This window comes from Bidens hawaiensis, unplaced genomic scaffold (assembly GCF_021521415.1).
Source record: "Bidens hawaiensis isolate Kalapana, Puna unplaced genomic scaffold, B.hawaiensis_p1.1 tig00002343_1, whole genome shotgun sequence".
NCBI lineage: Eukaryota > Viridiplantae > Streptophyta > Magnoliopsida > Asterales > Asteraceae > Bidens > Bidens hawaiensis.
The window spans coordinates 1,308,284-1,325,509 of record NW_027491127.1 but is presented as its reverse complement, the minus strand read 5'-3'; the positions used below and the strand labels follow the sequence as shown (position 1 = coordinate 1,325,509).

At 33.5% G+C, this 17,226-nt stretch overlaps 1 protein-coding gene across 1 annotated transcript; it reads right to left on the bottom strand.

Annotated features, from left to right (window-relative positions):
* Window positions 1-2,120: 2,120 nt before the first annotated feature.
* Window positions 2,121-4,068, bottom strand: LOC143618859 (membrane magnesium transporter-like). Its single transcript, XM_077090932.1, has 4 exons — window positions 3,892-4,068; window positions 3,753-3,805; window positions 3,565-3,665; window positions 2,121-2,397 (listed from the first exon to the last, which is right to left on the bottom strand). Exons 1-4 carry the CDS (start codon window positions 3,968-3,970, stop codon window positions 2,307-2,309), a joined length of 324 nt encoding a protein of 107 aa, XP_076947047.1. The 5' UTR covers window positions 3,971-4,068; the 3' UTR covers window positions 2,121-2,306.
* Window positions 4,069-17,226: the final 13,158 nt, after the last annotated feature.

Genomic DNA, 17,226 nt, shown 5'->3' with positions numbered 1-17,226 from the left:
TTTACCACTTCAGGTTTAGAATTTGATTTTTTTTACTTCATGTGTCACACTTTGTTTATTCATACTCCAAAATTTAAAAACTTTCAAATCTATAGCAACGAACAAACTAGTTAGTATTTTGTTCGAATATTGAATTATAATAATTAAACTTATTAACCACTGATCAATATAAATCTCTATTTACAATCTAACTATTAGCAATCCAGACTTTTAATTTTGTTATCAGTAACAACACACGCCGATGATATATAAACTGAGCTAAGGATTTGTGAAAGTGATATTGTTATTCATAACGAAATTAAAAGTTAGGAGTGCCACTAATTCGATTGTTAATAAGGATTAGCATGACTAATGGTTTACAGTTTGGATGATTAAAATTCAATTTTCAATTTTTGTTGTGTTTGATCTCCCACTTCGGGTTTTGATTCAATCTAAGTCGTGGAGTTTATCGAATTATTCAAGATCACATACATGTATGAACTGTTCAAAACAATACATCTGAGATCTTCAATGTCTTAATTTTATTGCAGATGTCGAATTCCAGTCAAAATTTGAAGATATCCACTTCCAATTTCAAATTCCCGCGACATAAATGGTACGCAGTAACATTCAATTGTGTTTTGCACATCGCATATTTATGGGGTTATGGGGATCACTTACATTACAAGTTACGAGGTTTGAAACGAGTTCAATATAACTGCAGGGCTCTTAATGATACAAATGTTTGAATATGCGCAACGGAGGTAGATTAGATGTGAGCGAGTTTAATGAAACTGAAAATGGTTAAGCCACCGATGAAGTTGGCAAGTCTATAGGCTATAGCCAGTAGCGGTCACGCAAATACTTGATCATGTTGGTTTAAATAGTTCTAATAAACCTGCTTTATGCGCACGTGTCGATATTTCTACAACGTAAAACTGCAAAATTCAACGCTGATGCACCTAATATAAACAAATCTACTGTGTCGTTTCAGGCTCAAACCAAAATTCGGCTTTACCATTTGTACTTAAAAGTTTTTAGGCCAAAACAGAACCAGCAAAAAATAGTGAATTTGGACTTAAAACTAGACTGAGACTTTTGTAATTAATAATCAATTGACCATTATAACGTCGTGCTAAAATATTTGCATAACACCATTATAAATATGGTATTTATCACATGCTAAACCAAACTAAAAGTTCGGTTTTTGTGGAAACATAAAACCTAACCATTGATTTTGTTTGGGTTTGGTTTTATCCAGTTCAGTTTTTGTGGAAACATAAAACCTAACCATCGGTTTTTGTTTGGAGTTGGTTTATGCACGCCCCTAAATTTCAAAGTTTGTAAGATTTGGTTCTTCCACTCGGTTTCTACGTTGGGTCAGAAGCTTGTACGAGCGTTTATTAGGGTTTGGTGTAATGAAATAAGCCATTGGTGTAATGAAAGCGTTGGTGTCTATTTGAAAAAAGACAACGCCTCTGAAACTCTTTACCGGTAGTGATGAAGGCATAAACCACTCTCAGCTACAGCTCTAGTATGCATCACAGATAGAAGACGTAAAACGGCAGTGTGGGCGATGCTTCCATGGTTTGTCGCTCATGCGTTTATTGCCACTATGGATAATGGGGGCGATGAAGGTGGCCAAGGTCACAATGGAAGCACACTTAAATCTTAATTAACTTGCAAGCGGGTACCAATTCACACCAACAGAGGAAGAGCTAATTATACATTATCTGATGAAATGATCAAAAAAATAATGTTTAATTAACGCTTCCTCCGCTAGCAATAATGGGTACCTAATGCGTAGTTAAATCAGTTGAGGCCTCAGCCACCTTCATCGTTGCTATTGTCCTAGACACATGCCCTCCATAGTGACAACAAACACACAACTACTAAACAATGGAAAGACCGACACCACCATCAATGTAATTTGAAGCAAATGATACCCGTTCGAAGTTTCCGATCGATGACGAACACCGAAACCATACCTGAAAGTGGTTTTGAGAGTGGTTAACGCCATCGCCATCGCCATCGCCGCCATTTCCTTGTTTTCAAGCAGACACCAAGTTACTAATGTGGTTACGAACTTAAAAACAATCCATGACGAAACCGACTGTGTCATGAACTAAACAAATAACCAAAAATAAGAATTCGAAACATTTTAAATATTAATAGAAAACAAGTAACCTTTGAGTCATTGTTTGTCTAGCACAATACACGTGCCTCTAAGATCCCATCAAACATATGCTACAAAAGACAGATGATTCCCATCAAACAGTTGCTACAATAGACGGATTCCATTACGTGAGAAACAAATCTGATCCTTTTCAGTTGAGCTTCAAACCGGTTTGTGTAGGGAACGCCTTTCCACGATGATTGAAGATCATAAAGTTCATATTTGAGGGTAAAGACACCACCCTGCATTTTAAACAAGTTACATAATACCAAAATTCGTAGAACAAAATACACGGCATATCATACAGTTATTTACAAAAATGATAAATCCCAGGTTATAAACTCGTGTTAAATGTTGCAGAGTTCAATTTCCAGTGAAAACCTTGCTTCAGTTTACATATTACTAAACATATTTAAATTCATATTGCATCAATCCTTCCAAAAAGATATCTAAATCTGTTCATAAACTAACAAATAAATCATATTCTACAAGCTAAATTAATTTGACCAGGCTCGAGTTCGGCTTGTTTCAACTTACGTGAGCTCGAGCTCAGGTCGTGACTCTCGTTTTTTCAAGATCAAGCTTGGCTCGTTTATAATTTGTTAATTAACTTAGATCAATTTTTTAAATTATTTTTATATGTTAAAAAAACCCTTAGAAGAGCCTAAGCTCAGCTTGAGCTTATGTGCAGTAACTTAAATGAGCCAAAGCTCATAAATCCAAAACTAAGCAGTTAATGCGAAAAATATCGGATATCGGTTGAGGACCGATATTTGAGATATCGATTATCGCGTTGGGATATCGGTAAATTTAATATCATGCAGAATTTATATATATATAACACTAACAATTCAGTATACACTTTTACTATTAACAAATTACCCTTTTGCAACTTGCAAAACACTAACAATTATAGCAAGTAGGAATTAATTAAGACTTGAAACACATAACATTAAACACTAAAAGTTGAAAATTAAGACTTAAAACACAGAGATCGGGAATATCGGTGAAATATCAGTCAATATCGCCGATATTATCGGTATCGACATTTTGACCGATATTTCACACGAGGACAGATAACCGAGATACCACCGATATTGACTGCATAGATCCAAAATTATTAAAACGTATAAATAAACAAGTCTAGTTAAGGCTTGAAGAGCCTAAACGATATTCTAAGACAAGGCTCGAGCTTGGGCTCGGTAACTAAACGAGCTTCATTTGTGGTTGAGCTTGATAAGGCTAGACTCGTTTCAAGCCTATTAACAACCCGATCTCGAGTAGCTCGTGAGCGCTCGGCTCGTTTGCACCCTAAAACCAAACACTATTTAAAAAATACTACAACTACAAACAATAATAATAATAATAATAATAATAATAATAATAATAATAATAATAATAATAAGTACCTATTCTCATCGGAATCAGGAAGAATCGAGCGAAAATTCCCCGGGACAGTCAATCCAGCAAACAAACTCAAAATCATAACTAAAACCAACTCAACTAAAACCTGAAAATCAACACAATAATAATATTCAAACTCAGATCCACAAAAGCCCTAAAAATCACAAAGATCACAGAAATAGAAATAGGTTACTTCATAAGGAGGTCCAGTGAACTCATCTTCAGTGATCTTAAGCAACGCCCTATCTAATTATCACAAATTAACAACAATTAAGTTATTAATTAAAGTTAATAATAATAATAATCATAACAATAATAGGAGAGATAGTTACATTGAATAGTTTGATAAGCGGCGTGTAAGAGCATGAGAACGGCGAGTACGCCGACGGCAAAGCTGACGGTTACCGTCATCGTTGAATTGAATTGAAACTGGATTTGGGGGTTTTGGATATCGAATTGATCGGATGATGCTTTTGGACTTAATAGTCAAATGGTTGTTTTTATCCCTTGAGATAATAAGGATGAATATATAGGTCCTTTGTTTATTGCTTCTCTTTCTTTTTAGTCCTCTTTTTTGTTTTGCTAAAATGGACCACTAGGCGGAGGGCTGTTCACGATTCGAGCCGGGTTGGTTTTGAGCTCGGGCTCGAAATTAAACGGGACAACTCAACTAAAGCTCTAGCTTGATTTTGAAGTCAAACGAGATTGAGATCGAGTCAACGAGTCGAGCCATGATCGAGCCGAGCCTATGTCGATTTAGGCTCGGTTACAAAAATGAGTATACTCAGCTCAGGATGTTCCAAATCAATTTTTGTTAGCTAGTTTAATTCGAGCTTTTATCGAGCGAGCACGAGCCCAAACTCCGAGCCTCGAGTTTTTTGAACAGCAATCGTCAATAAATTTTACAGAATTGTTCTATCTCTGTCTCTAAATTTTAAGAACTTATGTTATTTTTATATTTTTATGTAAATTATATTGACAGAATTACAAATTTTGTCCTTTAAAAAAAGCCAAATTACGGTTCGTGTCCCTTTTTAAGTTTTTTTGCAGGCGGTGTCCTTTAAACAATTTTTTCCTACACGTTACGTCATTTACGCTAACTGGGTTAGAAAAACTCAGTTAAATACCCTCACGTGAGACGCATGTGAGGGCATATTGGTCTTTTCAACTATACCTGCACATTTATAACACCAACCCCCTCATTTCTCTCTTCTTTCCATTCAACCCACCAATCATCATCACTTCCAATTCCCCACCAATCATCATCACTTCCAATTCCCCACCGCCGCCGTCAACCACCCATCTCCAACCACCACCACCCCCCTCCTCCACCACCTCCTTTCCATCTCACAAACCGCCGTCACATTTTCCGTTCACAAACGCAAACAATCCCCATCACCCGAACCCGATCCATCCTCTTCCAAAACTCGTATCCGAAAACCCAATTCACCTGACCCACCCATACCCAAAACCCCCAATCGGATCCGGCCACCACCACCACCGGAATCTTTCGCCTCTACCTCCACCACCACCGGATCCGGCCACCTCCAACCCATCCACCACCGCTGTTTTGAATAGCCATGGCAAATAATCACCCACACACGTATTATAAGAAGAACAAGCAGTAGGAATTAGGGTTTCGATTTGTCCCAGATCTAGTGGAGAGAAAAAACGTCCCAAATCTAGCGAACAAGAAGGATGGTTGTTGTTAATTAGGGTTAAGAATCCTGTCGTCTTCCTCGCCGGAGAAGAAGACCGGAGATGGTGCTGCCGTCTTCCTCGCCGGAGAAGAAGACCGGAGATGGTGTTGTCGTCTTCCTCGCCGGAGCGGAATGGCCTCATCGGCTTGTTTCCAGGAGATGGTGCCGGATTTAAGAAGAAGTGGTGGTGTTGGTGTTGGTGTGGAGAGAGAGAGAGAGAGAGAGAGAGAGAGAGTGAAGATGGGAAGAGAGAGAGAGAGAATCATTTTAATATATATTATTTATTTTTACAATAATATATTTGAACCAGTTCGTTGAAAAGACCAATATGCCCTCACATGCACCTCACGTGAGGGTATTTAACTTAACTTTTCTAACCCAGTTAGCGTAAAGGACATAATGTGTATGAAAATAATTTTTAAAGGATACCGCCTGCAAAGAAACTAAAAAAAGGACACAAACCGTAAATTGGTTTTGTTTAAAGGACAAAATTTGTAATTATGTCAATTATATTTTAACGTTATAGTTTATTATAAAATCATTATACAAAAGTTTATTTTATCTTTATAACATGCTTTTTTAATTTTAAGCTATACAAGATTAAATAATATTAATAAATACAAATTTTGTCGGTCCTTCAAATAGTTTGACCGGTCCTCACAAATTTCGACGGCCCTCACAAATATGAGCAAATGATTAGATTCGGTTGGTTTTAAGTTTGTGCGGAGGACGGACGAAGAAACATCGGCTCGACGGTTTTGAAGGACCATTTTGAGTTATTTTTTTTAAACCATGGTAGTGTTGAAATCCCTTATGTTAAAATGAATATTTTGTGGATTTTAGATTTCTTAAAAATGAAAGAAAAAAGTATAGTTACCTCCGCATCTCCCTATTAATTTGAGCATAGTTTTATTTTGTACAAAAGGATTTTAGTTGACGTACGTGGCAACTTCGAGTTTCAACATGCGATGTACTAATAACTAATAGGGTTTTGTGATATTTTTTAAACTATACCAACGTTAAACCACAAACCTTAAATATAGTATTATTGCTTTTTATTCATTTATGATATAATTTATTTTTTCTTTAATTTATAATATCATCTATATACTCAGCATGAGAAAAATTCCTAAAATATGGAGTGCAATGATCTTGTTTTGTTCCTCGATTGAAAAGAGATATATTATAAGCTGAAATGTCAAGATGCATCTATTATTTTTTTCTCCCGATCTGACAGTACCTGTTTGGGGAACGTCCAGTGCCAAAGTCACTTAATGGGTAAGTCTTGACTCTTGAATGGTGAAATTATATGCATTTGACCCATTTAAGTTTACAAAAGATATGTAATGAGTCTCATCAAACCCAGATAGCTCTTAAATATGTTATAGCATCTCATTTATTTATGAAACTCTTTCATCATCAAACAATATTTTTCGCTGGTTGTGGGTCTCATCAAACCCGGATAGCTCTTAAACGAATTATAATATCTCATTTTAAGTTAGGGTCATGGGTCTCACCAAATCCGGATAGCCTTTAAACGTCTTAAAGCATCTCATTTGTTTGTGAAACCATTTCATCGTCAAACAATAATTTTCGTGGGTCATGGATATTATCAAGCCTGGATAGCTCTTAAACGGGGTTGTAACATCTCATTTTAAGTTAAAAAACAAGCAGGTCATTGGTCTTACTAAACCTGGATAGATCTTAAACGGGTTATAACATCTCATTTATTAGTAAAACTCTTTCATCATCAAACAATAATTTTAGCGGGTCGTAGTCTCATCAAACCTAGATGTTAAACAGGTTGTAACATCTCATTTTAATCATTTTAAGTTAAAAAAAATTAAGTGGGTTATGGGTCTCACTAAACCTGGATAGCCCTTAAACGTCTTACAATATCTCATTTGTTTGTAAAACCTTTTCATCATCAAACAATAATTTCCGCGAGTCATGGGTCTCATGAAACCCTGATAGCTTTAAACGAGTTATAACATCTCATTTTAAGTTAAAAACTAAGAGAGTTATGGGTCTCACCAAACATGGATAACCCTTAATCGGGTTATAACATCTCATTTATTTGTAAAACTCTTTCATCATCAAGCAATAATTTCAGCGGGTCATGGGTCTCACCAAACCCAGATAGCCCTTAAACAAGTTATAACATCTTATATATTTGTAAAATCTTTCATCTCCATTACCGGTCTATACTCTCCAGCACCGGTTAACTTTCTATTACCAACCACCATCGTCAACCTCCCCTCTCATTCATCAACCACCACCATCACCTACATCAACCGCCCCCTTTTTTGTTAGATATCTCCTGAATAGTCGAATGAACACCAATTAATCGACCAGCGGTTCAAATCTGGTCTCCCCTTACGTCCTCATTTATTTATGAAACCCTATCCGGGTTAACCCATGTTCATTTTTATCACTCATACCACCATCACTTTAACCTCAATTCCAGACCTACGACAGTTGTTACTATTGGCAGATTACAAACATAGTATACTATTTTTTTAATTTATTAAAGCATGTCTTATTTAGTTTTTAATCTTAGTGATCTCTAATACAAACCCGGGTTGAATGTTCATTCATTTAACGAATGAAAACGAACATAGGTGAGCAAAGGTAGGCACACATATATGAATAAACATAAATGAACACAAACAAACATAAATGAATATAAACAAACACACTAAAATGAACACAAACAAAAAAAATATAAAACATTAAGTGCATAATTCGTTCATATATGTTTCATCCAAAAATGAAAATAAAATAATATAACCAAACATAAATGAATCAAAATTGGTTCAAATATATTTATTATAAACTTCATTATAATAAATTATATTAAAATTCAAAAAAAATATACAATATTAGAAAAAAAAATGTAAAAAAAAATCATAATGTGGGAACTAATTAAAAGCTAGTTTAATATAAACCACAATACACACACTCCTGTTTAATTATTTTTTTCAATATGCGTCTACTGGTATAGAGTTTCTCTTCACAACTTTTAGGCTTTGTGTTTAAATCATCGCATATGTAAGATATTGTTGTTAAGAAAAAGTTTCTTTCAATATAAACCTTCAACAAATCTGAGTTATAGGAACATAAATATTTTTTTCTCTTAAATCCGAAAAATGCTCCCAAGTGTATATACCCAAATCACGATAAAATCTATATTTGAATAAAAAAGCTGAGATAAAGTTGTATATCTAGATACATATTAAACGTTATAAATTTTTAAAGGAAAGTAACTTAATTATACATTACAATACTACATGAAAAATAAAAAGAAAATGTTTCATATTAGAAAAAAAAAACTATATCCAAACTTAGAGAAAAATAAAATAAAATATTTTAGAATAACTTAGTTAACTTGTACATGAAAAAAAAAACATTGTCATGTCACATTATAGATCTCTAATCTTATATGTTGTTATTCTACCATTTTGTTAAGTTGTTTACACAATTAAACTAGCCTTACTTTTTTGTTTATTTTAAATACAGTTAGATAGTTGAAGAACAAACAATATTTTAAGGGATTTAATATCATATTATATATATCAGGATAAACAAAAAATTCAAAAAAAGATATATGTCCTAGTTATTATAATATTAATTTTATGATTATCCCTTAGCAAACAAACAAATTTGCAAGTGTATAAATATAGGCTACTTGAACCCAACAAAACTTCAAATACTTTCTTTTTATTAAAACATCCCAGCATCACCTTCTTAAGTCTCCGGCCATGAATCCAGAACCACATCATAACACCACCGGGAAACGAAAACGCAATGCCTCCGATACCCGCGATAATGATGATGATAGTGCTAACCACTCTCAAGTACAACCCGAGTATGCATCACCTTCAAACTACATGATCAATGGTGGTGGTGCTAACACTAACATGGTTTGCTGTCCATGCATTCATTGTCCTCTTGGATGGCATGAAGGCGGAATGACAATGCCGACAAGGGAGGTTGCGAAACAGGCTCCTGATATTGATGCTTATCCGGTTGGGTTCCGGTTCAACCCTACTGATAAAGAACTTATTATGCATTATTTGACAAAGAAGATTAATAATGAGAGTGTTCCTAAGTCCAAGATTTTTGATGCTGATATATATGAATGTCACCCGGAGGTTCTTGAAGGTACGTGTTATGATTTAACTAAGTGTTTCTAAGCGTTTTTTAATTAAGTTCGTGTGACTCTATGCAAATTCGCTTGCTAGTCAAGCGAACTGCATAGAGTTTAGTTAAATAATTTAAACTACAAAAAATAACTTTATGGAATTCTCTTGTTACCCAAGCGAACTTGCGAGACGTACGCGTTATGTTTCATGCATGTTCATAAGACGTACGTGTTATGTTTCATGCATGTTCATATAATTCATTGTGAAAGTTTTGGATTAATAGATGGTTTAGAATGCATTCTGAATTTGTTGTATTTATTGTGAAAGTTTTGCACACCGAGTTTAGTTAAATAATTTAGTTTAGTTAAATAATTTAAACTACAAAAAATAACTTTATGGAATTCTCTTGTTAATTACCCAAGCGAACTTGCAAGACATACGTGTTATGTTTCATGCATGTTCATAAGACGTACGAGTTATGTTTCATGCATGCATGTTCATATAATTTATTGTGAAAGTTTTGTATCAATAGATGGTTTAGAATGCACACTGAATTTGTTGTTTTTATTGTGAAAGTTTTGCACACCGAGTTTAGTTGAATAATTTAAACTACAAAAAATAATTTTATAGAATTATCTTGTTACCCAAGCGAACTTGCAAGACGTGTGTGTTATGTTTCATGCATGTTCATATGATTTATTGTGAAATTTTTGGATTAATAGATGGTTTAGAATTGATTCATAACGTATTTGTTGTATTAATTAGAAGCGCTTAGGATTTAACCAAGTATTTCTTAGCGTTTTTAAAAAGTTCTTGTGCTTCTATGCAAGTTTGCTTGCGTATCAAGAGAACCCTATAGAGTTTGGTGAAAAATTTTAAACTATGTTCACGCATGTTCATATGATTTATTGTTAAAATTTTCGATTAATAGATGATTTAGGGTTCAAATAAGTACTTTTAGATGTTTTTTTTAATTCTCATAGTTCTAGACTTCTAGGGAGTTCATTATCCATGCAAGTTATGACAATTATTTTATGATGTGTTCAAGTTCCTTGGGTTACAAGCGAACCATCTAGGGGTAGCAAACTGGTTAGAATTACGCTAAGGGGGTGTCTGGGATTCCTTATTTTACCTTCTTATGAGTTATTTAAATTATAAGTTATAAGTTACAACTTATGACTTATACACTCATAAAGTTTAACTTTTCCAAACATCTTATAACTTTTAAGTTATAAGTCACGATGAGTTAAAATAAGCAATCCCAAACACCCCCTAAGTTAAAAAATAAAGCGTTTTAAAATACCTAGGTGAATCATAAACCACCTAGTTATCCAAAAAAACATATAATACGTACGTTGATATGTTTTACTAATTATTTGATCTAATGTGTTGCATGTTTAATATCTTCAGCGAAGTACCCGCAAGCTACAGAAGATACATGGTACTTTTTCACGCCAAGAAACAGGAAGTATGCCAACGGAAACAGACCGGACCGACAAGCGGGTCCTGGCTATTGGAAAGCCACAGGTCCTGATAAATTTATCACCGAGAATGATGTTAAAATTGGCAGGAGGAAGTCGTTGGTTTATCATTTAGGACAACCACCAAAACTGACTAAAACCAAGTGGATGATGCATGAATATGTGATCATGGGTTATGTAAGAACCAGGTTAAACTCAAAAGACAATAAGGTATACATAAAACTACTAATTATTATTATTTATTTTATTTTTGTCAATTAATTATACATATTCATATGTTAATGTAACGTTTATTATTATGGGGAAGATTAACGTACAAATGAAATTAATGTGCTAAACGTGAGAATCAAGTAGAGTAATTATATATACAAGTAGAGTAATTATGTAATTACTCTATGATAATTACTCTATGATGTAATTACTAATTACTCTACTTGTATATATAATTACTCTACTTTCACACGTTAATTTCATTTGTATTTGATCTAAGCCCTATTATTATTATTATTTGCAGCTTGATGATTATGTTCTTTCAAAGATCTATCTTAATGGAAAGAAGAAGAAGGATAAGGATGAAGGTGATATTGATCTTGGTGCAAATGTCACACCAGATATTCGGGTTGAAAACGAGCCAAATTTGGTTCATGATGATCAACCGGGTAATCAAGTGGTGTCAAATCAAGATGTGGATCCTGTTAGTGTTCAAGGTGAAAATAATGTGGTGGTGTCAAATCAAGATGTCGAACTTGCGCTTGTAGCGTTTGAAGAAGAAGTGCGTCCAACTTTTCAAACAGAAAACAATGTGGTACCGCAAAATTACCAAAATATGCTATCTATCTATGACCTAGAGCCGCCATATTCGACCGCGGACTATTCTTCTCCAATATTCAACCATGAATACTTACCACTGTCTCCATATAATGTGATGTATGGGTCCGGTTCGACTAGCAATTACTCACCCTTGTTCGCCCATGGATATGATGGTTTTGGTGATGGTGGTTTTCAGCTCGAGTTTGATGGGAGTAATGGATACTTACTATGAATAGAAGAGTTGAAGCATAATGGAGCAACAAAGGTTGAACAGTTGAGGAAATAATGGAAAATGGTCGTCATAGGTTTTTACTTGTGTAGTTATTAGATTCCTTTTTTGCGTTTTATAATAATGAACTTGCACGTTTTTTTTTTTTTTTGGAGTTTGTTGTCTTAAAAACATAATCTCTTTATTACTAGAAGTCTAGAATATAATTAGCGGTTTATGTTGCATCACAGGCGTTAATATTGTAAGTTATCCTATCTTCATTCCGGTTTCTTTTAATTATGTTTGTAAAATGCAATCTTAATTAATTATGAACAAATAACCGTACCCGGGCGTTGCTGCAGGCCGAGTAGATGACACGTTTTGTTTGTGTTACATATGTTGATGTGGTTGTTTTTAGGTTAGCTATCATAGTTGTATACGCTGGTTTAGTTTAAAATTGAAAGTGGGTTTTACATACATATGTATCCATGAGTAGCCATATTACATGTCATTCAAAAAAAAAAATAGTTGGACTTCATTGCATTGTTTGGAGGTTTCTTCTTGCAGCATGCTTGCTACTTCATTCCATAATTGACAACCATCACCATAGGAGCCTCTCAGGTTTCCATTTTGTGATGCTCTAATATTCAAAGTTCAATCATAAGGGGTTAAAATAATAAATCAAACACAAAACTGAACGTGTATCTGAACATAAAAAACAACTTGGCATTTTGGGTCGGTTTACTTCTTTTAAATAAAGGCTCAAGCAAATTATTTGAAAACCAAAATGGTGTTAAGTTGTGGGATCTTTGCAAACCAAGAAACTTCAAGACTTTTTTACTATGTATGATGAGAATACCACTATACACAATCTCGTAATTTTGTTTCTTGAAAAGATAACTTCTGAGGTTCATTTTTTAAACAATCGATTTATAATACTGGTATGGAGATTGTTTAATGTTAACATATTTCCAATGTATATGTTTTTTTTGTTTCATTTGCAGTGGATTTTGATCATAGTGGAAGTTACTTGGCGATGTCAGTTACGACAAAAGGTGATTCTTGGTTATTATTGTTTACTGGTAGTTCACTAAACATGTTTTTACATTGAAGATGAATTTGAGACACAATTTATATAAATGAGATGCTAAAGTTTTATAATAACATAACTGTATTATATTTTAATGCTTCTACGGAGAATGAACCAAAAGTCGGTTAAAGAAGTACCCTCGCCAGCGTTTACCCCGGAGCTGAGGAAAGCCAAGTAATTGATTAACATTCTAGCCAGGGTGGATCCAGTGTTCGGCCACGGGGGAGCGTTTGCACCCACTCAAGTTCATAGTTTCCTTTATAAATTTGTAATATATTAGGTCTAACGACCCGAGTGACCCATACAAAAAACTTTTAGTGACCCATTCTTAACTCTTTTAGCGCCCCAAACTTAACTTTTTAAATTTTAAGCCAAAATTTCATAAACCCAAATTTAATTTTGTTATGAACAATAATAATTAAGCTCATATTAGTTAACTGCTCAACCACTTTAATTGAAAATTTGGAATTAGTGGGACGCGAACAAATTACGGTGATGGCGGCTTCACATGTTGTCAATAACACTGGTTATAGACCCAAAAGACAGGTACACAATCACCAATCAACATTATTATATTTTTTATTGTTTCAACAGTGTTGTCGATATGGAAATTCAAGAATCCGGTAATCGTTTTAATGAGATTAACACGGATTTACTTCAAAACATGTTGGCTTTCAATCCGTATGATTCATTTTCCAAGTTTGATGCATCAAAATTAATGAGATTGTGTGAGTTTTATCCATATGATTTTGATAATGGGGACAAAATTGTTCTTGCATCTCAACTTGGTTTGTACATTGATAGTGTGCGCAAAGATGAAAGATTTGTTAATCTGAAAGGTTTTGCGGATCTTGCTAAAGGTATGGTGGAAACAAGGAAACATATCTCTTTTCATTTGGTTTATCGATTATTAAAGCTAACATTAGTTTTGCCTATTGCGACCGTAACGGTTGAGTGATGTTTTTCGGCAATGAAGATCATAAAGACAAATTTACGTAATCGAATTGGTGAAGATTTTTTGAATGCTTGCGTAATTTGTAGTGTTGAAAAAGAAGCACCTTTAAGTGTTACGAATGAAACTGTAAGTGACCGTTTTCAAAAGATGAAATCATGTAGAGGTCAATTGTAATATATATTTTGTTTATCTTAATGAAATTTATTGTTTGCATTTCTATACGTAGTTATTTTATGTAGATTTTTTACTCAACCCGTTTTGGTTTGACCCGACCCATTTTGGGTTGACTCGTTTTAGTTTGAATTGACGTGTTCTAGGTTGAACTTTTTTTTGCACCCACTGGCTAAATTTTCTGGATTCGCCACTGATTCTAGCTGAGGTTTCTCACATTGATCCAGGTCAGCTCAAGTTCTAATAAGAGGTATGCTACTGATTTTGAAATATCATTTACCCATGTCTCTTATGATTAAACATTTTAAACTCATAGTTATCTTTTTTTGCAAATATGTTTATCAATAAGACACTTGATTGCCTTGATAAAAAAAAAATATAACAAAATCTGAATGTTTCATTTGTTATAACATATTGTTTTAACAATGTCATATGTTTTGGAGAAAAAATGGTTTGTTCTTTTTTTTGTTTATTTCTTTTAAACACCAACTTGCTTAGGGTTAAAATGGCTTACGGTTAATACAAATTTTAAACAGAGTGAATTAGGATCAAAACGAGTCGTTTTAGAAATGGATCGGTTTCAGCCGGTTCATAACGGTTTTTGAGAAAGAAAATATGTAAAAATTAATATGATGTCACCATCTATGCTAAAAAAATCAAAAGAAGGCCCGAGTAAAAAAAAAGTTCAGGTTAATGCAGTTTTTAGGAAAAATCCGTTCGGCTCAAAATGGGTCGTTTTACAAACGTCAAATTTTAATTCAAATAAAAATGATTGTTTTAAAAAAAACATCAATTTACCGGACTCATATTATAAAGCTTTTAGGCGTGTTTACATTTAGTGGACTCTTTTTTCAGCAGACCCAACGGTACATTTAATATTACATGAATAAGAAAAGTCCGCTTTTACGGTTTTTATGGTTCGGGTTGGTTTGGCATTAGGTACATGGTAAAAACTGAAATCGAACCGGAAATTTTACTTTTAAAAAAGACCAAACAGTCGATTTTGGGTTGGGTCCGGTCATTTTAGTTCTATTATGTTGATTATGAGCCATAGTATCGTATGACCCTTTTTAGCCATTTCAACCAACTAGCATATAATTAGCGGTGTAAACGAGCCTAGCCAAGCCAATCTCGAGCTCAACAAGGCATGGACTTGGCTTTTTTTAACATACTTGGACTCGAACCCAGCTTGTTTTGAGCTCTATTTTAAAAGCTCGACATTGGTTCGCGAGTAGTTTTTTAAGCTCGACCCTGGCTTGACCTGACTTGACTTGACTTATTTTAATATAATTTTTAATATATCAATGTACATCTATATATATTGTTTTATATTTATATTTGAGTTATAATTGTTATAAACATAATATATTTTATTTATTTTATCATAATTTATAGCTAATAGTAATTATTATATAAATATATATTTAATATTTTAAATTAAAAGTATATAAATAATATGCTTGATATGCTAATGTTACCGGTGATATTAGAGAAAGAGTCAAAGAGCTTAAACAAATGCAAATTCGAGAACTGAGCTTGCAATTTGAGAAGGAGCTTATTGTTGCCGGTAGCAGGCGCGTGAACAGTCGCAATAACCTAGGTTAGTCACAAGTCACAACTGTATCAGTTCATATTATAGTATAGATTAAGATGATTAAATTTGAGGTATTTTTTTCAGCCATTGGATACCACTGGCATCAAGGATGCAAACGAGTGACTTTGGTAAGTCAAAAAGCATATGGAAGACTCTTTTGGAGGAAACCCGGTGAGAAGCGTTTGATGGACTAAGATATCAATTTTGCTTACAATAAGTAAAGTAGCGTGTTTGACTTAAAATGTCAACATACCTATTGAGTAGTGGTTTCAAATTACTTGATAGTGTCTCCACTCTTCATAGAACATTTGCTTCAAGGCAAAGTAAATGATCATGTCTTTGTTTATACTCATTTACTGGTAATCATATTGTACAAATAACACAATTTTTTTACCATCTTATATTTATTCTCAATTTTACTTTATGTACGTATGTATTGTTAAAGAAGTAAATTTATTATTACAGAATATATTGGAGTGTTTAATTGGATTCCGGGCTAATCGGTGTCGTGTTCACTAATCAAGTAGTCGTTTACCCAGGTTTTGGTTGCCTTTGAGTTGTGTATTAAGTTGAATTCATTATGAACTTATTTTGTGTTTGGTTGATTTGTTTATAAAATTTCCTTTATTTAATGAAAACAACCAAGCTAGCTTGGTTTAAAATTAGAATAAATCTTAGATTGAGCTCAAATTTTTAGCTTGTTTTCGAAACCGAGTCAAGCTTGCCCTGGCTCGACAATTGACTCGTGAACACTCCTATGTTAGGCAAGCACTAAAAAAAGCCCAATGTAAAGTGTCCTCGACGCCACATTGCGCGGGCTTTTATTAGTTATATATATATATATATATATATATATATATATATATATATATATATAAAAGCTGGGCATCATGTCCCGTTCATGGATGTTAACATGACGTTTTTTTTATTTTTTCAAAGTTCATTTTTTTATTTATTTCGTAAATTATTACTTAACTCAAATATACATGCAAAATGTTACTAATATATGAGATTTTTAAGCACGTGTCGGATTAAATTATAATTGATTTACTATACTATATTATATTATCTCCGTCCTATTATAAGTGTCCATGTTTGAAAAACACAAAGTTTAAGGTGAATTGAATGATTAATTTTTTTACCAAATGACAATAATGCCCTTGAAAAGTGGGTCCATCAATATTGTTATTAATGTTAGTTGTGTGTGTTTAAGAGTAAACTTGAAAATTGCCTAATAAATTTTGAAAGTGGACACTTATAATGGAACAAATAAAAAAAGGAAATACGGACACTTATAATAGGACGGAGAAAATATATATTAACAAGCATGATCCTAAGCATTATTTCATACATTAATTGTTTATGACATCAAAAGTGAAATAATTGTTTTAATAATTTTAATCATTACATAAACGGGCTACTAAATATATAATCTTACGATTTGCGAACGAACACCACTGGTCTTAGTTTTCGTTTTCATTAGTGATTTATTAATTTTAGTCCTTATATTTTT

Excerpts from the sequence above, each read along its gene's own strand:
- LOC143618859 (XM_077090932.1), bottom strand. The coding sequence starts at position 3,970 with ATGACGGTAACCGTCAGCTTTGCCGTCGGCGTACTCGCCGTTCTCATG. Across the intron at positions 3,666-3,752 it reads TCACTGGACCTCCTTATGAA|GTTTTAGTTGAGTTGGTTTT; the intron begins GTAACCTATTTC and ends GTTGATTTTCAG. Across the intron at positions 2,398-3,564 it reads CCTGATTCCGATGAGAATAG|GGTGGTGTCTTTACCCTCAA; the intron begins GTACTTATTATT and ends TTTAAAATGCAG.